At 39.9% G+C, this 26,670-nt stretch overlaps 1 protein-coding gene across 1 annotated transcript in view; it reads left to right on the top strand.

Moving 5' to 3' along the window:
- Nucleotides 1–26,039, top strand: part of LOC128265342 (mushroom body large-type Kenyon cell-specific protein 1) — a 66,158-nt gene extending 40,119 nt beyond the window's left edge. Inside the window, exons 3-6 of the mRNA XM_053001290.1 lie at nt 13,403–13,666; nt 13,730–13,953; nt 14,423–14,904; nt 23,189–26,039. Of these exons, the coding sequence (XP_052857250.1) occupies nt 13,403–13,666; nt 13,730–13,953; nt 14,423–14,904; nt 23,189–25,910 (3,692 nt within the window). The 3' untranslated portion in view covers nt 25,911–26,039. The remainder of the gene's footprint in view (nt 1–13,402; nt 13,667–13,729; nt 13,954–14,422; nt 14,905–23,188) is intronic.
- Nucleotides 26,040–26,670: the final 631 nt, after the last annotated feature.

Here is a 26,670-nt window from a genome sequence, read left to right as displayed (position 1 = left end):
CAAAACCACATGCAAAATAGATAGAAAAAAAAAAAACAAAAAATACAAACAAGTTTTTTTTTGTGAACACAAAAAAAAAAAACAAGAATTGGAGAATTTTTTCAGCATGTACGAAAATGCGCAAAATACACTAAATAAGTGGAAACGTCAATAAGCAGCGAAGGAGAATAAATGAGCGCACCAAACGAAACCAAATTCACATGCCAAAGCTTGGCCAGAGCGGTACGGCACATCCCGACAGAGATAGATAGATGGATGGATGGATATAAGTAGGTAGGGGCTAGAGAAAATAGAAGGCTGAATCTTAGTGAAAAGCTGACGAAAGAGGCGCATGTGGTGTAATCAAATATGCGAAAAAATATGTATAGGAAAATGATGTAGATGCAAATGATATGGGTTGGCGGGGAGCTGCGAGGGGGTAGGGAAAAAAGCGAAAAAAGGGAGCAGGAACGGCAAAAACGATTCTATCTGAGGAAAGTGCAAAGAAAACGAGCAAAAATTAATTTTTGTAATGCAATCAGCAAGTTTAATTATGCATAATTGGGAGAACAAGAAGAGGCGGCAGAAGGAACCATAAAATTTACACAACCAAAGTTTGCTCGGGTGGGCGAGTCCGAGATCGGGATCTTATGAATCATAAAAAAACATTGAAGACTTCCCCACCACTGAACTATTAAAAAGAAATACTAACAAACCTAATAAAAACATAATTTCTAAGCAATTAAATAATAAAAGTATTTTTAACTTAAATCATGCTACATACAAATTCTACCATATAAACATTTTACATACTAAATTTAAAAACTCTGAATTTGCTCATTTTTATTTGTATCACAATTTGAAATTTATAAGTTTTTTTTAAAATGTGAAAGTATCAGAATGCATGCTTATGTTTTTATTAAGTGTTTTGTTTATTACCGTTCCGAAACAAGGATTTTAAATGATCTGTATCCATTCTGTTTTGTTTTCCGTCGGCCGTGAAATCCCAAGATCTCTCTCAACTAGAAATCATGCTACTTTTTTATGACAAACAAATTACATTTCGATTCGAGAACTGCCAGCTCAACACACCCAATTGACTTTGAGGCATAACCATATCGAAGTATATATGTCTGTATAAACCAATGTTTATACAAATCTAGGCAGTTGCAACTGTAATTGCATATTTCACACGCCGTTCTTTGCGGCCACATTCGTTAATATTATACGCCTTGATATGCATTTTTTATTCCATTTTTTATTGCTTGTCTAAGTTCAAGTTTAGTGAAAAGTCGAATAAAAAAGGTAAATAAAAAAAGCAATTTGCTTGGGAACCAGTAAGACTTTTAAGTTTTTTTCAGTAAAATAAGGGATAAAATATTTTATTAAATGAATCAAAAATTTTCAAAGAAATTTAAAGCAGTTAAAAATATTTTACTTCCTTAAACACAATTAAGATCGGGCAAGGTTTTGACTCATCGTAAACCGAATGATTAAGTTATAAAATTGGAATAAAAAAAACAATCATTTAAGCGAAACTTTCCGCAAATCAATTAGACATAAATTAATTGCCATTAATTAATAAGCAGCAGTTTTTATGGCTTAACTCAATGTCTGAACGTCTAAAGGGATTGCAATTTGAATAAAAGTAGCCGCTGGAGCTGCAAATTCGTTTGTAATTGCCATTTGTGAGTCTCTGGAAAACCGAAAAGTAAATAAATTAAATATTTAGCTAGAAATTTATAAGGCGAATGCGACACGTTGCCAAGCCCCGATCCACACCCACATTTCCCCCCTATAGTCAGCTCCGATCTACGGTCTACGTATGCGGAATTAAGCGTTCAAATTGTAACCAAATATGGCGCAGCAAGTTCAATTCTAATTTATTTCGGCGAACACAGAAACGCGGACTGTATTTTTTCTTGCTCACTTTTTGCGTTCTGGATCAATTGATTCAAGGTTTTCTATTGCTGCTTTTGATTTTAGCTCTATGTTCCCTCTCTCTCTCTCTCTCTGTCTTTTCCTCTTTGGATCTAGGTATATATATTTAAATATATATATACCCGATCGTATATGTAAGCTGTGCACATATGTAAAGGCAAATCGTGCGCTTTCATTGGAAGTGACAACAAATGCATTCTTAAGTGATTGAAATTTAACACGACACACAACAAACGAAAATTGAAAACGAATGACGGGCCACATAAAGTTGACTTTGATTGAACATTAAAGCAAACTTTTCAAACATGTTGCGGGAATGATAAATTGGGAACTGCATAATGCATAAAATCATGTTATTCCTTGAAAATTAATAAGAAAATGTTTGTTTAAATATATCTCAATTTATTTTATTAAAACTTTTGATCAACTATAAAAACTTTAATCCCTGGTTTTCGCCTCCTTTATTGGCTTTCATGCAGTCTGTCGCAGATCATTGTTCTTAAATGCGATTTATTCGGGCTGCCCAAAATAGAGACATCAATCGGCCATTCGGCGAATCTCTTTTTTCCAGCCCAACTCGTTTTCCCTGAAGCCTTTTGGCTGCATGTGCCCGCCACAAATCACTGGCAATCACAGGCAGCCAGCGGCTTTTGGCCATGGCCAACGAGCGCGAAAAAAAGGGGCATATTCGCGGAGAAAAAACGGCCCCTATGTCCTGTGTCCTGTGTCCTGTATCCTGCATCGTGCATCCTGCATCCTTTGGCCCATCCAAACACCCATACCCAAGCAGGCGAGGTGTTGCTGTTGAGGCCGCAGCGAAAAAAAAAGAAAAACAAACACAAAAGTGGCAAAAGAATTGACAGAAGCCCCGTTTGACTATGGAATTTTCGGTTCTTTGTTTCGCTTTATTTTTTTGCCAGTTGCGGACGGCGGGCAATGCAATCAAGTGGATGAGTTGGGTGGCAGTCGGTTTCTGTTTGTGTTTGCTTTGGGGCGGGTGCAACTGGTGCAACACCCATGAATATGCCGGAGCAGGCCTAAAAGGATTAAGGCGATCTGTGTGCAATCCGCGCAATTATCCTTTCAGCTCCCCGACTCTGACTCCGCAATTAGTTGCATCACTCAACACTTCCCTCGCGTTTTTTATTTTCTTTCGTTTCGTTTCGTTTCGTCTTTTTTCGGGTTGACTTTTAGCTACATGTGGTGAAGTGGCAAGGAGCATCCTGCCACATTCTGCCACGTCCTGCCACTTCACATTCTCGTTATCGCTTTCGCTGTTTTTTGGTTTTTTATGCTTGCCCCGCTTTGTTCCACGCTGCGTATACGTAACGCCATTCATGCCGTATGAGGAGGGGTGGGGGGGGGGGGGGGGCACAAAATCTGCAGCACTGCACTTTTTCGGTGGCCATTCCTGAAGTGGAGGACACTTAAGTGGCCCCCAAATTGGTTTCACACTCGCCCCGTCAAGTGGCGAGTATCCCCTTTTGTGCCACCGTCCATCGTTGCCGTTTTTGATGCCGCCCGGCTGCTGCGGAAATTGTCTATTTAGGGCTGCCTTCGGTTAGCACCAGCTACTCACTTGCCTTCAACTTGGCAACTTGGCTGTCAAAAACAAAGTTCCTGTTAACAACTGACTAACTGATGGCGGCCGGTGGAGTCTGTTTGCGACCAAGACAGGAGCCATTGCTGCTCATTCATGGCCACTGGTGTTGGCAACACAACTGTTGAGTGCCAAAACTCCTTGCGGTGCACTGATAAATATTATTACTTAGTATCCTGATTATTATAAAGACTTTAAAAAGCAATTAATTGCTAAAATAGAAAATTAAATAAAAAACCTTTTACCTTTAGAAAATTTTATAACATAACTTATATTTATACATAAACAAATTTATTTTAAAAAGTACTTATATTAAACTTTTGCAGAAATAAGAACTTAGAGTTAATTTCTTTAAACTTTAAATTTAAACTCTAGCTAAATTCTACAATTTTCATAAAAATATCTAACTTTCTATATTTAATTTGTTAATTTAGCAATAATAGATATTTATAAAGCCAGTAAAACAACATACAAATTTACATAAATTATTATAGTTTCGAATTGGGACTATTTAGTTCTAATTATTTAGTAATAGGAAATTTACAAAAAAATTAAAACAAAAAAATATTTGGCTATTATTTGGTGATAATTTATTATTTAATTTTAAAAGGCAATCAGCGTGCCCTGACTAGTATTCTAAGAACTCTGAAGTTAAGAAAACTCCCTAATTTTATATTAGAATGGTTCTTATTAAACTTCTTGTTACCTTCAACCTATTGAATTTCTTTAAGTGAACCTTTAAATGTGTCCTCTCCTTCTTTCTCTTGGGTAGCATAGTTCGGCTGCCACTTGTTGGCATTTGTTGTTGAAAACAGGAGCATTTAAATTGAAATGCCAATGGCGCTGTTGTTCTTGTTGTTGTTGTTATTCTGGTTGTTGTTGTTGTTTCGGCTGCTGTTGCTGTGTGTTCTATGTCATCATTTGCTCTTTTTCATGGCTGTCTGAATGTCTGGATGTCTGGATGTCCGCCCAACTAAACCGAAAGCCCATTCATTGCAAATTCAACTAAATTCATGAATAAAATGTGCCACCCACTCTGGGCCACGTTTTATTGCACATCGTTGTGTAGTTAACAATGGTGGCTCCTCGATCCCCTCTCTCTCTTTCTGGCGCATCCGTTTGCTGGCTCTTTCTAACCAAATTGAATTTCCGAATTCAATGAATGAATGAGCGCCTGAATTGGTTTAGTTTTAGTTGTTTAGCCGGTTTGTTTTCCCCAGCTGTGTGTGTATTGCATACTTTTCGGCGGCAGCCTGTTGCACGCCAGCCTGCTCCACTTACTGTACACGGATATATATATATACCTATATATATCCGCAGTTATCAGCATATATATCCCTAAACTCGTACATATATATCCGCCTGCATTTGTTTGTTTGTGCTCCATTTGTATTATGCCATCAGTTTAATGGTTTGCTCCACGGCCATCGCCTGTTGCTGTTGCTGTGCATGCAGCAATTGCACCGCTTCTATTCTTTTTGCCATAGTTGCTGCTGCTTTGCTTGATATTGCTGCTGTTGATGCTGCTGCTGCTGCTGCTGCTACCAACGGCAGCTGCAATTTTAATGTCCTCTATACGCGCCCTTGCCATTCTGATGCCTCGAATTACTTGCTGCCTTTTTTTTATTTCGGTTTCCCTCTTTTTTTTTATATTGTTATTTTTCTTGTATATTTTGTTGTGGCTCTCGGCAATTGTCTAGCTGGTTTTTGTTGCTGAGCTGCAGTTACTTGTGCGGAAATTGCATTTCTCGGCATTTTACATTTCAATAAATTTTACCCGATGCCTGTGCCTTCGGGTTTTTAAGTCGCTATTCGGCCAGAACTTTATTTATATTAAAAACATTTTTGCATGGTCCTCCTTTTTTTCGCTTAGAGTATTTATTTCACTGGACTCTTCTTGCGTTTTTATGGGGCATTAAAATTTTTGGACAGATCTCGCTATTGAAACTGGTAATAAAGTAAGTGAAAGTCAGGAGCCAAAAATATTGTGAATAATCGAAGGAAGAATTTACGAATAATTCTGCCATAATAGAAATTTGAAGAATTCTGTACAGTATAGTCATAAATAATAGTTGCCCCACTACCAAGATTAACGATTTCAAATCAAGACAATTTTTATTGGTCATAAAAGATTTTAAAATTATTTTCTTATTTACTTTTGAATTTTTATAACCTATTAAGTAAGAGTAAACATTTTTAAAAGCATTTTATAATAAATTAAATCTTTAAATAAAAAACAGAAATTATTTTTAGGAGATAAATTTTTATTCTAATTGATACAATCTATTTGGGTTTATTTTATTTATAGAAAAGAATATTAAATAAATTAATTTTTGTATTAATAACTTTTAACAAATTGTTCAATTTATGCTAATTTGCTTTTATATGTTTTTATAATTTTTTTGTATTGTTCAATAAAAAATAGAAATCGCTGTGCCCTGAATCGGCAAACTTCAAACGAAGCCGCAGTAATTGTTTGATACATTAATCAATAACTCCTTGTATATGAAAAATACCCCAAGAACTCCCCATACTTTCGCTTGATAACATATAACATGCATGGATATGAGAACAACAATCAAGTCGAGGAATTATAGCTACCATTTTGCACTCGAGGCCATTGAAATAACCCTTCAATCGGCAATTCGACACCTGCAATTAGCAATTTGCAATGTTGCAGCACTTAGCACATCAATTATGGCAACTTTTCTTTTGGCCAGCCCAATTTCCTTTGGGCCTCTCCGCCAATTGCAGACGAAAAGCGGTAAATGCAGCCTAAACAAACATGCAATCAAATGCAATCGAAACGAACAAAAATTTCGTGCTTTTCCGAGTTTTTAAGTTTTGTTTGTTGTTTTTTATTTCTCGTCCCGTTTATTTCGTGTGTTTGGCTGTTGGCCGAAAAATGTTGTGGCCAATCAAATTGCATGCAGGCCGAAAAGTGCATACGAAAGCGCATTAGAGCGGGACAACGCTAGCACGAACATGTGGGGGGGTGGGTTGATATTGGTGGTTCAGGGGGTTAAGGGGGCTAAGGGGGTTATGGGGGCTAAGGGGGTGGTGTCGATGCACCCACGCCGAAAAAGCCATACAACAACAAGATGATGAGCCGAATCGAGACGAACCAAGCCGAATGAGGCAATCGAATTTATTTAGCTACTGCCTCTAATTTTCGCTTTTGGCCCCACCAAAACGACGAAGCTGAAAAACCGACGACAGCGGCTAAAATTCTATGCCAAAGTGACACACAAAAAGCCTAAAGTACACACAGATACACACACACACACTCGCACACACTCACACACACCCGAGTGCATATGTATTGATGTTGTCAGTATGTAAATTGCCATATGCGACAAGTTTTGCCGAGTTTCTTTTCATTTTTTGGGGTAGGTTGCGTTTTTAGTTTGTGCAAGGGTTGCTAATGGCTCAAATAGTGAAGGAGGGGCGGGGGTGGGGTGGGGAGGGGCAGGTCCTGTCAACGCTGCCTGCTTAGAATTGTCCTACTCATCAGCAGCCATGTGCTTAGTGTGTGTGTGCTGCGTATGTCCTTGCATTTAGTGCAATTCATTTACATTTCACCGCTGCCACTGCCCCTTTCTTAACCCCTTATTTCAGCCATACAAGTTGGCCACAATTTTTGGCCCCAGGCACGCAGGAGTCGCATGTCCTTTCGAGCGGGGCACCTCAAAAAAGCGGAACCTAAAAAGGTGCACGCGGAAAAAACCTTTAATATGGCAAATTAATATGTACCTATCTTAACTAAAATGTATCTTAATTTAAATGATCTTTAATATTGGATTTTAGTTAAATGAAATATTTAATTAATTATAATACTATATTTATTATTATTGTTTTACTTTGTAAATAAATTTATAGAAAATATGTATTTAAGCACACAAAATCCTAAACTTTAAAAATATAAATGCAAAACTTAGGTATTACGTCCAAACAAACATCCTTTTTATCATCTTAAAATATTTTGTAATAGTTAATAACATTAGAAGCCAAAGGATATTTACATAGGTGTACATTATTAACATTGCACTTAATATTTACTTTAATATCCGTAGGCTTCCTTCATTATTAGTTTTATTAATATTTTATGTTTAGGTTTAAATTATAAACACTTAACTTTATAATATATATAATACCTAAATAAAAAATAATTTGTCTTAGTGCTTAACCATGTTTTTCCCCTTCAATTTTTCCACGCAGCAGCAATGCCAACTTTTTTGTGATTTAGCCAAACTCATTTCTTAGCCGCACTTTTGGCTTTTCCCTTTGTCCTTGCTGCCCCGCTTCAACCAATTTGTTGTTGCGGCAGGACATGTGACGCCGGCCGGCTGCCAAGCTGGCTTTTCCTTTTCCTTTTGCTCCCCCGCCTTTTGGCCGCGGAAAACCAGTTGGTCCCACCCCCGAACATAGATGGGAGTACGTTGACATTAGACATTACTCAAAATTTTATGCAAAATACGATGGCGTGTCGCGGCGGGCGAACGACTACTGCAACAACAATAACCACAATATTTTGAATTTCTAATTAAAGAATTTTTAGTGGACTTCTCGTTAAAAGCCAATTTTAAGGTGTAAGTGTGTGAAAAGCCGAGACGGAAAAAGGAAGTAAAATTTCTAATGCCTGTAGCAATGCAACTATAGTTGTTTAATTTTATTTTAATACCAATAGTACATATTAACAGTAAATTTCATTTTAAATAACTTGCTTGGATTTCAAATTATATATTCATCTCAGATCCTTTTAATTGTATTCAGTCAGTAATTCCCTGCAACAATTTAACTGCATAATTGCAAACCAACTTTTAATTTCGCAAGTCATATAAAATTCATGCGAAACATATTAAAATGATTACTTGCTCATATAATGAACAAACAAACAAGCTTGCACTTTTTGATTTTAACCGAAACTGTAAAATATTTATTGCCCTTTTGGGCATTGTTTTGAAGTAAATAATAATAAATTAAGAAAATAAAATAAAATCGAAATATACGAATTAAAGTGTTTTATTAAATTGTAAGAAAGTACAAAAAATATCATAAAGAGATATTATATGACTAGGACATTTCTGGTATTTCTTTTTAAATTAGTTATAGACTTTTAAATTGCACTCTAAAGTGGATTTTAATTTTTTTTCATATATAGGCCAATCAAACTTTATCCACGTGCGGTTAGAATCTAATTATCTGTGAACGGGGCCATGTGCCCGACACCTTTGTGTGGCTCATCTAATGCAGTATTTATGGGCGAAAATTGCACTGCGTATACGTAATATTACGTATGCGCCTCCAAGGCTGGCGGTAACTTTTGACATTTGATTACGGCACGCATTACGCCAAAAAGCTGCAACCGAAACGAACTGTAGCAAAATGTCAAATTGCCATAGTTCCTGTCTTGTGTGTCATGTTCTTGGGCAGGGGGGAAATGCAGGCACAATTGGCATGCCTCAGAAAAAATATTACATAAAGGTATATACATATAATTATACATACCTTTTAATGGCAAATGACAACTCCAACAATGAGGCAATACATAATGTATCGTCATTACAGTAATTTGCTTATGTAAACGACTTGACAGCCCCCTGTGGCAACCCGAAAATAAAATTTAAGGATGAGAATTGAATAAAACTCAATGAGCCTGCCAGCCTGAAAGGCTGAAAAAACAACTTTTTTTTTTTAATGACTTCTGGCCGAGCATACCTATGGATGCCAGTACATAAGTAGCATGTGTACATAAGGGCTTATCTACTTGCAGGCACCTTCTATATACATGGGCCATATATAATGTGGTACATTAATCGATAATTGCATTTTTTCGTTTCTTTTTTTTTGTTTGCTGTTGCTGTCGTTTCGCCCATTTCTTTTGCCACTTTTCATGCGTTGTCTCTCTCATGGCGCATGCCATTTGCATTTCGTTAAGCGTATGTGTGTGTTTCTGTGTGTGTAAATGAGTTTCCGTGTTTAATTGCTTCAATTTTTTTTCGGTTAGTGTGGGTTTAAGGTATGAACGACCCAACCGAACAACAACAAATATACAACAACAAAAAATGCACCCCTCAAAATGCAAATAAATCATACTCCCCGCTGCGTCGGGTAACAATTAGTTTAGCCATTTGGCTTTAATAGCTAACTTTGATTAAACGCACTTTCGTTTTTGTTTGTCAGTCGGTTGTTGTAGGTTTTAGGGCACCGCACCGCAGCGACCCTAGAGCAAACAAACGAACAGACAGGGCGACAGCCCAACTGACAGGATGGGCAGACGGCAGGAGGACCCAAACTCCCATCCCGATTCCGATTCCGATCCCTATCCGTGTCCATATCCCACCAGTCCACCAACCCACCTGACGACGTGTCACGTTGCGTTGCCTTGAATGGCAAACACTCTCGCACACACAGACAAACGCACTATCGCCTATTCAAAACACACACACACACACACACTAAGTCATAGGTCATAGGCCACCCACCCATCGACATCGTCTAAGCCAACAACATACACATATGTTTCTTATATTTTCTATGTACAGGGATCACTGGCATTATTAAGACTTTTTCGAATTTGAAAAATAAACTTAGAGACTTAAACTGACAAAATGCCTATGGTTTTAATTTCGGGTGCTACAAAAATCACTAGAAAGTTTTCTCATAACAAATAAATTTAAATAGATTTCCGGATCACAAAATATTTGTTTGCACTCTTTTTGGCATTTCAATACATGTTTTTTAAACAATGTAGTACCTATACAATTAGATTGCTCAGCGGTTTTTAATGATAGAACTAGTCATCCAAACCTTTCATTATTAATCTTAAAAATTTCAACAAAATTTGCAACTTTCATGTGATATTCATTCCACCTTTACGCACTTTGAGGTTGCACTGTAAAGTTGGCGGCAAGCGAAAAATTGTATTTAGCATACATTCAGGCGCTGCTGGCTTGGCATAATGTGAACGCGGGCAGACAGCAATGATGGCAATAGCTAGCACCACCAGACCCAGAAGCAAATGGGTAACCCAGACCCAAACCCAAACCCCAAACGAAAAACAGCATTGAAATCCCGCCATGCGGCCGTCGACGTCGTCATCTTCATACGCAATGTGTGTCGCCCCGACCACAGGCAGAAAACAAACGCACACTCTTGCAGTCCAAAAACAAAACGAATAGACATTGCGTGCGTGCACTGTACAGTGTGCACTGCATACTACTGAATACTTTATACTGTATGGTATGTGCGAGTGCATCTGGCAGACCCAGAAGAAGAACCCCTGGCATTTCGCCTGTGCGTAGGGTTTCCTTCGCTAAAAACACACGCACCCTTCTTCGTCCACAGATGGTCGACTGCAATTTGTGGCTCGGTTTGTAATGAATAGGAATTACAACTTAAACGAGCGGGGAGTGGATAAGCCACGGCTAATTGATACAATACAATAGATTGGTGGGACGTGGCTTTATATTTCGAGGGGGTTCCGCAATTAGCTGCCCAACAGCTGTGATTTTTTAATAAAGCGATAATGGCATAATCGAAAGCTTAATGTTTAGGAAGCCTAAAATCAATATTTGATGACATGGATTAATTTGGCCCGATTTTCCCTTTGAAACTAAACAATTAATAGGAACTACATGGATTTGTGAAGATAATTTTAAACTTAATATTAAAAATCTGCAGTTTAAAATATGTCATTTTAAGACGACAACACTTTTAAAGATAAAACTGGAACAATTTTGGACTTGTTAAAGGCTTCTTGTACTATATTTCATTTCTAAAAATCTAGTTGAATTTATGAAATATGCAGCTAAAAATATACAAGTTTAAAAACAAAATTATTATTTTACTAGAATGCTAGGTATTTCTTGGACTATTGTGTGCTATATTTTATTTTAAAAATATTTTTCAAAGCTTCTTTACTGCTACAAATATGCCAAAATTATCTGAATCAAAATTGTAATAACATATCTTATTAATACTCTTAATACTTAAATAAGTAAAACTGGAATAAGTAACCTAAATCCCACCGTTTGTCATATTTTCTTAAAGAGCATTTAGTTTTTGGTGCATATCCCTTTCCGTGTGCGCTGAATTTTTTAACGACAAAATGCAGGCGTGTGTCTGTGGACTGGTTGCATTTTAAAGTTTGAGTTTTGTACGTCCCGTGCGTGCATTCACCTCGTTTTTTCGCCTTTTTTTCGGTGCGTGCGGCAGGTGGAAAGGCGGGAAAGGCGGGAAAAGGGGAAAAATGCGCGAAAAGGGGGGGAAAGGCGGGAAAAGCAGGGGCGGGAAAGCGGTTGACGTCGCAACCCCCGAAGCGCTAACCAAACGACAACGACAACAACAACGCGACGACGACGACGACGGCGACGACGACCCTGTTTATTTGAGCGCTTAAAAAACTGCAGTTGCCGTTGCAGCTGGGAAAGCAATGCGATTTTTACACTGCGAAAAGTTTGAACATGCCGCTCTACTTTTGCGCCAGCATGAACAGCAGCTGTAGCAGCTGCAGTGCGTCGCTAGCCCCCCAATCCTGCTGCCCCACTTCAGCCCCAAGTTGCCGTTCCCCAAACGCACGCACCGAACACACGCACTTCTGGGCAACCAGGACGATGGGGGCCAGCCACAAGGACATTGGAGGGGTGCTGGCAATTCAGTAACCCCCCTTGTATCTAACTTCCGGTTTGAAATATAACTACCTACATTAATTTTTGGCTGTAAAAATGCTACAAAATTCAGGGATTTCCCGCCCTCTGTCTACCAAACCAGTGTTTTATATTTCGTCTTCTATGTATATATTTTTTTTGCCTTCTTCTACTTCTTCCGCTGGCCCTCCTTTAATTCGCATTTCGTGTGAGTTGACGCGTAGCCTTTTACCATATGCGCAAAAGTTTTGCTTTTTGAACCACGCATGCCTGCCCCTTCAAGTGGCGGGGCCAGGCTTCTCCAAACCACATTCGCCCACTCCGCTGGCCAAAATGCATTTTGCATTAAATTGCATAACTTTTGTGCGGCAATTAGAGTTCTCGGGCTGGCCAAGACGGATGTGTTGTTTGTGTGTGCAGGGAAATGCAGCCAGTCGCCTCAATGCAAACAAAGCAAATCTATCAATTTTCCACTCGCACACATTTCGTATTCAATAATTACGCATACGCAGCGTGTGCCGTTCTTAAGTATAGGCCTCTCTCCTCACAATTTGCCATTTCTTTTTCATTTCTTTTATTTCCTTTTCGTTGCGTTTCTATTTTTTTTTTTTTTTTTGTTACATGCACTTTTCTCCTATACTTAGTGGCATTGCATTTCAATTAAGTAATTTCTGTCTGCTAAAATTCCCAGGAGCAAAACAGAAATAGGGTTTGGGTTGACTGAAGGAGTAATAAAAAAGTGGTTTATTAATTGCTACAGCTTGGCAAATTATAGTTTATTAAGGCATGCAACTGCCATAACATTCTTGAACCGCTCTGGAACTTTTTTAAATAATTAATGTAATGGAGCTTAGCCTTCGCTGCAAAATTTACAAGTGTGTTTTAAGCCGTAAATTTCCATTGGGGTCATGAAAATATTCTGTAAACGTATTACAAATATAACATATTTTTATTTGAAATTCCATTGAATGCAATCGTTTGTAAAAATGAAAAGTCTTTGAATTTAAATACATATGGCGGATTTACCAACACCTTTTATTTGCTTTTGTATTTTTTTATGTTTAATATATAAACATAAAAATACATTAAGCTTAAATAAATATTTCTCTTCAAAAAAATCTTAAGAAGGGTATTCGACTTTAATTAGTTTAAATGATTTACTACAATATTGTAAATATATGTATTTTATAAACTATTTCACTAACCAGGTTGATATTTCTCTATGTTATTTCAGGCTTAGAACGCGTTGCTGAAGAATTTATGGGACGCAGGCAATGGAAACATTATCAAGAGCAACTGACGCGCAGCCTCTTAAATATCGAGGAGCAACAGCCCATAGCAATAATAACCGGTTCCGAGGACGAGCCACCGCAATACAACCACAGAAACAGCAGCAAGGAGTTCAGCCAGAGCAGCAACCCCAACCACAGTAAAACAGAGAACCACCGTCTAGAAGAGCAGCACCACAACGGCAGCCTGCAGCTGGAAGAAGATTTTGGTGGGTGGCACTCATTTATATTCCCCCGAAAGTAGCCTAATACTCAGCAAATCCCATACACAGAGAACAACCAAACATCACACGATTCATCACGTACAGCAACACCGGGAGCCACCTGGACAAGTACACCATCACCACCGCCAGAACCCAACGATTGGAGACCGTCGGCCAAGTGCAATTTCTGTGTTAACGGTCGTCTGCTAACGGTCAACGCCCAGGGCGAATTGGTGGCCGAAACAGCAGCAACAGCCACTAGTAGTAGCACTAGTAATAGCCACATTCATCAGGTGGGTTCATCTATCCCTCATACTGATTAACACAAATAGAAAATATGTAGCTATTTTAGAAAGTTTTTTTAAATAGTTTTAAAAACAATTTTTTATAATAGTATTTTTGCTTCTTTATCAGAACCTTCAATTAGTATTTTAAAACAATTTTTTAAAGGAAACCATTTTTTTGTAAAATGCATTTAAACGTAAGCCAATTGTTTAAAATTTATTTTTCAAAATGTTATATATTTTAATTACCCAATTCTATCCTTACACTTTTCAGTTTTCGAAATTTAACAAAGAAATTATTATTTTCACAATTTTTTAAGACTGCTCTCCGTTCAAATATTATTATTAAATTACTTATTATCTTTTTGATTTATAATCTAAACTTTGCCTTTAAGCATCTAGGGTTTTTTATAACATTAAGTGCAAATTATTCGCGAGTTCCCTGAACTCCTATTAACCTTAAACTTTTGCCCAGCAGCACGACAGTGACAGCAACTCGAGCGCATCACTGCCCCACCACAGCAGCAACAGCAGCAGTACCAACAACAACAGCAACAACAATAGCAGTGGCAATAGGGCTCGCCACATTGCTGCTGCAAGAGCATCAGCAACACCCACAGCGGCAACTTCCGCCAATTCCCTCGAACTGTACAAACTGCTGACCCAGCGAGCAGCCAAAATGACATCGATGGACTCAATGGCCGCCCAGCTGGCGCAATTCTCACTGCTGGCCGACTTCAATCTGATCAACTCGCTGGCTAGCCAGCAACAGCAGCAGCAACAACAGCAGCAACAGCAACAGATCGCTAGTTCGGTAACGCCAACTACCTCAGAAGTATCTGCAGCCGCAATCAGTCCCGCACTCAAAGATACACCCAGTCCCAGTGCCGATGCACCGCTCGATCTTAGCAGCAAGCCATCGCCGAACTCATCGATTAGCGGCGATGTGAAGTCCGTCAGGTGAGTGCCGAATTGGGGATACCTTCCATACCTTCGAGGGCGGGGAAGTTGCAGCACATAAATAGCTATGTATAAGCATGTATTCAATATAAATCTGGCAATCTGCGCAAACGCCGAAAAAAAATTTAAAAAAACCCCCAGCACAATACATAAAAAAAGGGATTTCATGTAAAACAGAATGAGAGGAAAAAAGGTGGAAATTAAGCCATATTTCGGGTGGGAATCGAATAACCAAATGCTCTTTTCTTGGGCCTTATTAATTTTGGTATTACCTAACTCATCAAGGCTAAAAATCAAATGTTTGTCAAGGATATATAACTATTTAATATATTAACGGTGATGTTTTTAATTTTTAGCTTACCTTGATTCTTTCTAAATCCATATTTTAAATGTTTAATATAAAAAAAAACTATACTAAGGGCAACATCTGAATTTTTCTTACATCTTTACCAAGTCGTGTTATTTGTAATTATAATTAAATTCTAAAATATTTTACAAAATAAAAACAAACACAATTTTTGTGTAATAACTAAATTAACTTTCACCTTCTCTAGTTATACAAAATGTGCTGTTTTACATATTGAATTCCAAGCCTACGACTTACCCCAATTAATTTACATCAGTCAAAACCCGAATAGCCAAAAATATTTATAGAGTATAATGTTAACCGAAAAAAACCGGAAAAAACACCGAATCGTGTGCCAGACAATACATGAGATAATTGCACTTTGGGCGCTGGCCCGCCGCCTCTGACACTGCACTTACTGTAGCATACTTAACGGGGCAGCCACACTCCCATACCCATATAACCACTCCTACTCCCACACACACACACTTTAACATCGCCGCAAATGCTGATGCTGTGGCAGCTAAAGCTTGATTGTTGTGCGCCTATGTAAAAATTGTGCAATTATACCACTGCCCATGCGACTGAGTGTGTGTGGTTTATGAAACGATGCCGAAAATTGCACATACGCCCCGTTGCAGCCACGCTTAATTACCAGCGTTAGGCAGGTGGGCTGCATAAATTTACATGAAATCTCCCAAAAAAAAAAAAAAAAAAAAAAAAAAACATAAAAAAAGGAAAAGATTATAAACGTAAGCAGAAATAAAGAATACTGGATTTATGTACTCCGTTTTGTGTGGCTGCATCTTAACTCCTTCAGCAGCTCCGCAATCTTTTTTCAATTTACTTTTTGTTAATTTCTTCTTGTTTTATTTTTTGTTGGCTGCTATTTTTTTTAATTACTCTAAAATGTTCAGCAGCACCTTTTATTATTACTTTGGGCATAGGTGTAGGTGTGTGTGTAGGTGTGCACTTCAGACGACACAGCGTGTGCATAATTTCGCAGCACTTCCTAACAATTTTTGTCATTACTTTTTTCGGTGGGATTTTTTCGTTGTTTGCGGTTTGGTTCTGCTTCTGGTTCTGGTTTGGTTCTTTCTTCTCCTTTTTTTTTTGCGAATGCTCCTTGGCTGATGCACCGGCGACTGTGGCAACGATGCCGGCTGCCACTTGAGCCGCAAAGCACGAGTCCTTGTCTATTGTCTAAAGCATGGCCAAGTGTTTGTTAGCAGCCGCCACCGTCGCCATGCACCATCTCGTACACCTATTTTAATTGTCACACACAAAAAAAAGCAAGAAGGATGTGTCAAAAAAATGTACAAAAAACCATGAATACATAAGGGGGTTAGAGGAAGTGGGAAAAAAGGAGCGATAGGGACATGGCAAGTCAGATATAAGCAAGGAAAGGAAAACCGCTATGAAACGAAGAAAATCCAGACGGAAGACGTTTTCGAGCAAGAAACAACAGAGTTTTAATTACTTTCCGACAAAAGTCTCTTTTTTTATGAGCCATTGATATTTTGGGATGTTTAAGATTTATTCGCAATTTGATAAACATCCATGCGAAATTCATTAATTATAGTGTTAGCCTAAAATTATTTCGTGTTTGGTTTTTATGAGTATTTGATTTCATGAATAAATATTAGTGAATTTTGATTAATTTTTCTGGAGGATTATTTTGTTTCAAAATAATTATTTATTTAATTGGATCTAAGTGAAGTTGAATTATAGCTTAAAATTAATTCGTTTTTGGCTTTTATGAGTAGTTAATTAAATTAATTCTAATAAATTACTCTGGATATTAATTTATTTACAAAATAACTTGACTAGGTATGGGTGTATACGAGTTAAATTTAAAGCTAATTTACTTACGTTTAATTGCAAAGATTCCTTTGTGTATGGACTAAATGTGTCTTTAAATGTAGGCCCTTTTTATAAAATTAGCCAATATATATAGGAGTTTGACTGTTTTTCCTGGGATTGTGATGAAGGCATTAAACTATGATCGACCAGAGTGTTTATCAATGGGGGCCAACCAGATGACCGCGACCCAAACTCACACCCCCACAGCCACCCACTCAGACCATCAAACCACTTGAAGCACAAAAGCTACTGACGCTGCAATTTTTGGAGTTTTTTTTTCGTCAAGCGTTTATTATTACAGATTTTTTTCAGGCTGCTGATGCTGAGGATGATGAGACGGCATCGCTCCTCGTAGCAGCAGCAGCTGAAGCAGCGACGTTGACGTCGCCCAGCGCAGCAGACAAAAATGAGTGCATCATATCGATCGCTTTTTTTTTGCAAGCTGCGTTTTACTTTCTCAATGTGTGTGTGTGCACTGAGAAATAAGATTTTTAAGAAATTACATTTTTTAATTAAGAACAATTAGCTTTTGCGAATTCCTAAAATTGTCAGTTAAAACACTTTTAAATTAATCATTTCAAATTTTACTTTTATTTAAATCTGAACATATACATAACTTAAATGCAATATTATAAACTAACTTCAAAAAAACATGAATTTTGTATTATAAATTTGAATCAAATATAATTCAATAAACATTTAATATTAGTAAAAAACTAGAAGCCTTTAATAAAAGCTTTTTTATTTTTTTTTTTTTAAGAATTTATACCAAGCTTTGCTTTGTTTTTCTCCCCGTGTATCAGTGTCAGTGTTTTTTCGTATTTTTGGTCTTTCTTCTTTGCTACTTTTTTCTATGCACTTTCGGCGGGTTAAGGGTAAGGTGGGGTTGGGGGCTGTGGGGCGGTATGCGGGGGATTGTCGCTGGGTATATATTCATTATTTTTCGTTTACGAAAAATTCTCCCCACGCACACACCGACACCGAAAAAAAAGAGAGAGAGATTGCGAACGTAATAACAGGCAAAGAGTGACGACGACGTCGACGTCGGCAGCGCAGTCGACTGCGTTTGGCCCCAAAAAATACATTTAACAACAACAACAACGAAAAGTACAAAAAATGAACGAAATATATAAGGTAAAACAAGAACAGCAACAACAAGAAGAGGTTAATGCGTGCACTGGCCATTGCGATTGTTATTGTTGCAGGGCAGCAATTTTTTAACGGTTTCATGGATCCCCCTCGGTTTCATTATTTTATTTTCCCAGCTCTTTTCCCTTCACTACTCTCATTTACTTATTTTTTCCATATTTTTGTCATTTCAATGAGTGTTGGATGGTTGCTCGATTTGGGCTTGCACAATTTTGAAGCCGTTTAATTTAGCCGCAAGATTGTATTGCCATTTTTGTCTTTAATTTCCAACTTATTTAAAACGAAAACCATAGAATGAAGACAGAATGGATATAAAGTATGGAAGTGTATGGAATTGTAAAAGTATTTTGGTTGAAACAAATATTAAATAAAATTAAATCCTTTAGATCAAATTATGTAATATTAAAATCTGTTAAATACAATAAGAAAAGATAGAACCCAAATTTAATGAAATATGCTTACTGGCTTAGGCTTTGCTCTGATTATTAGATTTTGGTGGACAGCTTTATACAAATGGACAATATAACAATATTAAGTTTGAGTGGCTAATTGTTTTGGGTTAAAAAAACAGGGTATAACAAGGTCCTTTAGACCATTTTTTGTGCCTTTTTTGAAACCATCCTGATTGCCGTTATATGCGTGAACGAATGAGCGAGATAGAAACAAAAATAAAGTAAGTGCATACAAAAATGCAGCTGCAGTGACGTCAACGTCGGCAGCAACGTCGAAAAAAATGAGTGCATATCTTCCGAAAAAATGCAACAGCAATGAATGTGTGTGTGTGAGAGGTTGGGCTTTTGTATGGGTTGATGTATGCACAAGTGTGTGTGTGGAGGGAGGAGGGTGAAAATAGGGGGTGCATCAGGGGGTGGCGGGTTCGCTGCGCACGCATCAAGTGTAGGCGCTGTGGGTCGGACTGCATTGGCAACAAAAACAAACATGCAATTGCATTCATACCCACACTCACACACATGCACTTAATGCATTTTTAACAAAATTGCATTCGACGTTGTCAACACACACACACACACACACACACACACACACAAACGTTCATGCACACAAAAAAAAATGTAAGCTTGGAACGGGGGACAGTTGACGGCATTGTGCGAACGTCGGTGCTAGCGGCAGCGGCTTCCTGCCGCCCCTCACAGTCCCGCTCCTCCGCCCCTTTGCCAAACCTTAACCCCTCCCCTTCCCCCTTAACCGTTAACCCCCACATTCCATTCCTCCAGAGAAATGCCAACCAGGCTTCTTCCCTCTTCGACTTCCCCCCCCGGCATATTTAGCAGCCACCAAGCACGCAACCAAATTGAAAGACACAAAAAATAAAATCAAAAATATTTATAAAAGGCTTCGTAATAAAAGGGGAACTTCCAGAAAATACAAGAAAATTGGGTTAAAGCCTGAAGATATTTTCAATAAAAATAAAAATTTTCTTGAATCATTTATTAACTGAAACTAGGTTACTTAATATTCCAATGAAAGCACCAACGTGTACAAGGTTTGTTTTACTTATTTTCGTCACTAATATAATTGTTTTGTTTTACCAAAAGTCTAAAATTAAATGGGTGGGTGAAACCAAAAACAATATTTGTGATTTTATTTTTAAGTCTTTTGATTGACAATATCAATGGCTGCAACAACTTTAATAGAATTTAAAAACATTTATTCCGGAACTTTCCAAACATTTTTTTAATTATCTATTCTATGCAAGATTAAAAAGCTCCTTAGCAGTAATATGAAGGTATAACCGTTCATTTATTGCAATTATATAGTTATGTAATTGCAATTAAAAATGACATTTATATTCCACCTTAATTTCACCTGACAATGGACTTAACCTTTGCCTTGGAATCACACCTCAATTAACGTGTTTGCACAATTACCTAGCCAAATATAATTGTTGTTAAAGCTAAAATAAAAGAAAAATCGTCTCGTTCCGAATAAACCGAAAAAACATTTATGGAGAAGGAGATGGGGAATTTTTATGTTAACGTATGTACGTATGACCAAACGCAAACAAAAGGTGTGGGATGAACCGACAAAAATGCAATATGCGCATAACAACAACAGCGAAAGAAATGCATTACAGTTGCGTCAAAATTACAACAACAACAAAAAAAAAGAAATGGGAAATAAAAAACAGCACACACACACACACACACACACACACACACACACCCTGGCGAATAAAAAAAATCAACCCTTTTGCTGGCGCTGCCACAAATTAAAACAAAATGTCAGAAAAATTGCAACGCCAACGGAAAAAGAGGCAAAAAGAAGGAAAAATAGGGTTTGAGGTTCGCATTTTTTTTTCTCCTTATTTTTGCTTTTTTTGGGTGCAAATGAATGCTCTCCACATGCGTGTGCAATGGCAAAAACAACAAAGGGCGACAACAAATGCATGCATGTTGTACAACAACTGCGGCAGCGACGTCGACTGCTGTTGCAATGGCAAATTGCAATTGAAGTGCAGCCAAAAGGTAAACGACACCAACGAAAAAATCCCAACGACATTGAAATGACATTTTTCATTTATTTTTCGCGCGAGCCATCCTTTGCGTTGGGGGAATCCCACGCCCCACTTTTCCAGCTTTGCGCAATTATGCAAAAAAAAAATTTTTTTTCCGCCTCTCCTTTTTTTGGGAAATTATTTTGTATATGCAAAATGAGCAAAAATGCGAAAAACTGTCGCCATTAATGATGATGCCACCGCCCATAGCCCAATCCACTTACGGTCACTTGCCGCCCCTTTTTTACCCGCCTCTGACCCTCCCCCTTTCACCCCCCACCCCACCACAAAAACAAACCATCTCAGCTATCATACAGTTTAACATTCACTGCCACCTGCTGCCGCTTTCGCTTGGCTCTTTTTCTTGTTCTTCCTTTAGCCTGCATTTCTTTTTTTTTTTTCTCTTTTTTTTGTGTGTTGTCTGCACAATTTTCAGACATTTTCCAGACGCGCAAGGACTCCCAAACAAATGGACGTAGGGCAGGGAGGAAGGGGTGGCGAAATAAAAAAAAAAGAAAAAAGTTGCTATGACTTTGCCATCAACTTTTGCCAGGGCCGCCTCCTGTTGTGCCACAGCCCTCAGCGAAGGGCGCCAAAGAAGCTGTGCGTTTTGCCCGACCTCCCTTGGCCACCCTACCACCCTGCCACGCCCCCTTCTTCGCCGGTGCAATGTCCCCAGCCGCCCACGAAAAAAAGAAAGGGTCTCGAGCTCGTCTCGTTTCTGGTTGCGCATAAAGAAAAGAAATATTTCGTGCAGTTTCAGCACATGCAAAAAAAAATTATAGCATCTGGAAGGGATTTTTAATAAAAGTCAACAAATAAACACTTTGATTTTCTTGGTATTCTATTTTTTTCAATAATAAGCCTAAAAGCCAAATATATTTGAAATTCTATAAAATAGTCAGTTAAAATTAACTTTATAAAAAGCATTAAAAAAAATTTTAGGGAATGAATTTTCATACGGTATTCAATTCATACAAAATGGACTCTTCATTTTAGTTTTTGCAATTAGACGGTTCAATCCAATCCTCTTGCCAAATCTATGTCCAACCATATTTATATAATGTATTTTTAGCAAAAGCTAATTCAAATTTAGAATTTTCATTTTTGTTTTAAGCTCTTTTTACGCTTTATATAACAATGTAAAACATTTTAGTTACCATTAAAGTATTAAAATAAAGACATAATATATTTATATTTCAGTCAAGGGTGCTATGAAAATTTTAAGTTCATTTCAAAAAGTGTATATAAGGTACGTTTGATTAAGGGTAAATTTTGAGTTACATTTTTAAATAAATATTTTTATGAATATTTTATGTTTTCGGCAGTGTAACTCCGTTGTTATTGTCGGAAAACAAAAGTTGCCTCTTCCTGATGTTTAAGTGGGAGTAGAAGGAAATGCGCTTGGACTCACGCTCGTGCTGGCATTAAGTGAAAAATGTTTATGCTTTTCTTTTCTTCTCTGCGAAATGTCTCTTTTCGGCTTTCTTTTTTTTTCGTGATTCGTCTAATGAACTTCAAAACCATATTTGGTCCCAAACTCACCAGACTCCCCTGACTTGGCATCTTTTGTCTTTTCCCCAAAAAAATGGCCACCAAAATGGGTAAAAAAAAATAAAAAAGAAAATATTGTATAGCATCCTTGGCTTTGCCTTTGACACCAGTCTCGTCTTTTCCTCGCTGCCTGCTGCAGACATTTAAGAAGCACTCATTGTCAGTCCTCTCGAGTGTCCCTGTGTTTTGGGTGAGAGTGTGTGTGTGTGTGTGTGTGTGTGTGTCTTGGTGTGATTGTGTGTGTGTGAGTACCCGAAAAAAAGGAGTGCTTTCTACTAAGCCAAAAAGGGAAGTGGCTGTCAAGTTCTTTGATGGTGCTGCCAAAAAATATTACCCTTGAAGCCTGAACCCACTGACAAAAATTGCCGGGAGATAAAAGTTGATTGACTTGCTGACTTTTTAGCGGGTGAGATTGGGCGGCTATGTGCCGAAAGACCCTTCATCGTACATTAAAGGAAAATCCCAAAAGACAAGTCACAGAAATCGTATCTTATCGCAACACCTGACTGGCTGTAAACTAAAATATGTCGTGTATAAGCTCACAATATAACAATCATAAATGGTTTAAGTTCATTTTGTTTTGGTCAGAATGTACTAAAATATGTACTACTGTTTATTGTATTGCCTTAACAAAAACTAATCGTCTTTTATAAATTTAGTTACTAATTTTTCTATACAAAAAAAATAAAAATAAATATATATACGATTTTTATTTAATAAAAATTAATAGCAGGCAAACTACTTTTTACTTGTTTTTTTTCCTGCTGCTTAAAAAATTTAAAACCACTTGTATGTTCTAAGAACTGGATTTAAAATTCACCCAAATTTACCTTTCAAATTTGTCCAATCTCTTGCAGAGCCTGTGCCACGCCCACGCCGTCGGGAAGGAGGGCGTACAGCGAGGAGGACCTGAACCGGGCGCTGCAGGACGTGGTGGCCAACAAACTGGGGCCGCGGAAGGCGGCCAGCCAGCACCATGTGCCGCGCTCCATTCTGGTCAACCGGCTGTTCAAGATGCAGCACGACCTTGACCAGGAGCCGGATGCCGATGGCGATGGCGATGCTGATAACGATGCCGAGGAGCCCGAGGACTCCAACGATGATGGCGAGGCGGAGGTGGACAGCAATGCCTCGACTCCGGCGCCGGCATATTCGCAACTGCGCAAGCTGAGCCACCTCTCCGAGCACAATGGCAGCGATCTGGGCGAGGATCTGGACCGGGGATCGCCGAAAATGGGTCGCCATGTGGGCAGCGCCAGTGGAAATGCCGGCGGACTGCCCTCCATACCGCTGGACGCCAATGTCCTGCTGCACACTCTGATGCTGGCTGCCGGAATCGGAGCAATGCCCAAGCTGGATGAAACGCAGACGGTGGGCGATCTGATCAAGGGTCTGCTGGTGGCCAACAGTGGCGGGATGATGAACGAGGGTGTGCTCAATCTACTGTCCGCCAGTCAGGAGGGCAGCAATGGCAATGCCTCATTGCTGCTGCAACAGCAACACCAGCAGCATCAGCAGCAGCAGCAACATCACCATCAACAGCAGCAACATCATGTTGCGGCCGCCTATCGACATCGCCTGCCCAAATCGGAGACTCCGGAAACGAACTCCTCGCTGGATGCCAACGATGCCAGCGAGGATCCCATACTGAAGATACCGTCCTTCAAGGTCAGTGGTCCGGCCAGCAGCAGCAGCCTGTCGCCGGTCGGGCCACTGGGTGGCCACCAGCACCATCATCCGCTGAACAACAACAACAACAACAACAACAATAACAACAACAACAACAATAGCCTCAGCCTGAGCATCGGCAACAGCAACAACCACAGCAGCAGCAGCAGCAGCAGCAACAGTCACCGCAACGGCAGCAATCGCAGTCCCCACTCCGCCTCGCCCATGCTGGCAGCCGCCGTGGCCCAAGCCGGCTACTCCGGCGGCTCCACCTCGTCGAGCATCCAGATAATGATGGCCAGCAATATCCAGCGGCAGATCAAGGAGCAGAGTGGCCAGGATGGCCTCCGAAACGGCAATGCCAGCGATTGCAGCAGCAACAACGGTGCTGGCGGCGTCGGCGGCTCCTCCTCCTCATCGCTGGGCTACAAGAAGCCCAGCATTTCGGTGGCCAAGATCATAGGCGGCACCGACACCTCCCGCTTCGGGGCCTCACCCAATCTGCTGTCGCAGCAGCACCACCCGGGCCACCATCATCTCAGCCACCAGCAGCAGCAGCAGTTGAGCGCCCAGGAGGCAGCTGCTCTGGCGGCGGGCAAGGGAACGCGCCCGAAGAGGGGCAAGTACCGCAACTACGACCGCGACAGTCTGGTGGAGGCGGTCAAGGCCGTGCAGCGTGGCGAAATGTCGGTGCATCGGGCGGGCAGCTACTACGGCGTACCGCACTCCACGCTGGAGTACAAGGTCAAAGAGCGGCACCTGATGCGTCCGCGCAAGCGCGAGCCCAAGCCGCAGCCCGATCTGGTGGGTCTGACGGGGCCGGCCAACAAGCTGCAGCTGGACAAGCTGAAGGCCGGTCCCCATGGCGGCTCCAAGCTGAGCAATGCCCTAAAGAACCAGAACAGTCAGGCGGCCGCAGCGGCGGCGGCAGCAGCAGCAGCAGCAGCGGCCGTTGCCCCGCCCAATGGCCTGAAGCTGCCGCTGTACGAGGCCGGCGCCGCCCAGCAGTTGTCGCAGTTTCCGCCCAACATGTTCTGGCCCCAGCCGAATGCCGCCTCGAATGCCTATGGCCTGGACTTCAGCCGCCTTACGGAGGTCATGCGCAATGCCCCCATCTCGGGCGGTCACCATGGCCAGATGAAGAGTGCCCTGGAGATGGCGGAGAACATGTACGACGGCATCATCCGCAAGACGCTGCAGTCGAACGAGGGCAATGGCAGTGGCAGTGGCACTGGCTCAACGGGCAATGGCAGTAGCAATGGCAATGGCCATGCCCTGCTCGATCAGTTGCTGGTGAAGAAGACCCCCTTGCCGTTTACCAATCATCGGAATAATGACTATGCCGCCACCTGTTCGAGTGCCAGCGGGGAAAGTGTTAAGCGGTCGGGCAGTCCGCTGGGCAACTATGCGGACATCAAGCGGGAACGGCTGAGTGCCGACAGCAATGCCAGCAGCGACGAGGAGCAGCAGCAACACCCACACCCGCAGGCACACCACCATCTGCATCACCACTCCAGCGGCAGTAGCCATATCAACAACAACAACAGCGATCTGGCGCACAACAAGAACAAAAGTGGCAGTGGTGGTGGCAATGGTCAGGCCAATGGAAACGGCCGGAGCAGCAGGATGACATCGCGGGATGACTCCGAAACGGACGCCAGCAGCTTGAAGAGCGGCGAAAGTGGCAATGGCCAACACCAAAACCACAAAATCATGGATCTCAATGGCAGCAGCAGCAGCAGTCACATCAAGTGCGAAACGGACACGGACACAGGAATGGGAACGGGAACGGGAACGGGAGCGGACATCGTCGGACACACATCCAGCATACTGCACGAAAAGCTGGCCCAGAAGATCAAGGCCGAGCAGATCGATCAGATTGATCAGATTGACCATTCGGAGCAGTTATAGGAGCCACCGTTGGCCACGAATCCAGCGTTCGCCTGGCCACCGCTGGCCGCCCACTACTACAGCTTCTAGGGGGGAAATCAAACACCAAATTAAGCCACGTTTTTTGATAGTACCATACAAAACACTATATAGAATATATATATATATATACATATATATATATATATATGCCAGCCAGCTGACCGATGTGGTAAATGTGCGCTAGCTCTTAGTTAAATGTGTAATCAACTGCATAGAAGAAAAACAAAAACAAAAAACAAAAAAAAGAAAAAACAAAAACAGCAAGCAAACAAACATACATTTGTGCCCCGGAGTGTACAATGTATTTTTTTGTTTCGTTTTGACAATCGACAAATAGGCATTCTCTTGTACAAACTTTCTTAAAAGCAAGCAAAAAAAAAACGAATCTAAAACCTTAAGACCAAAAACGAAATACTGAGCAAAAAAAAAAACCAAGAACCATTTTCATTTTGCATTTTGTTTTCGAATCGCATTTTTGTGTTGAGTATATTTTTTAATTGAACAAAGCCAGCAGTCCAATGGGAAAATATATATATAGCATAAATATATAGACAACAGCAAAGCAGTTACAAGCCAACAACTTAATCGACTTCTGTTTGGGAATATTTTTGGTCCTTGAGCAACGATTTTCAAACATTCCATAAGAGTATCTTATGTTCCATATAGTTTTCTTCAATTTAAAATAGATTTTGAAGTATTTACCAGTCAAAACTTCAGCTCAAACAGGGCCAAAACACCA

The sequence above is a fragment of the Drosophila gunungcola genome, chromosome 3R, assembly GCF_025200985.1.
Source record: "Drosophila gunungcola strain Sukarami chromosome 3R, Dgunungcola_SK_2, whole genome shotgun sequence".
Lineage (NCBI taxonomy): Eukaryota > Metazoa > Arthropoda > Insecta > Diptera > Drosophilidae > Drosophila > Drosophila gunungcola.
Note: the sequence above shows the minus strand (reverse complement) of the source record. Positions and strands in the feature narration are given on the sequence as shown.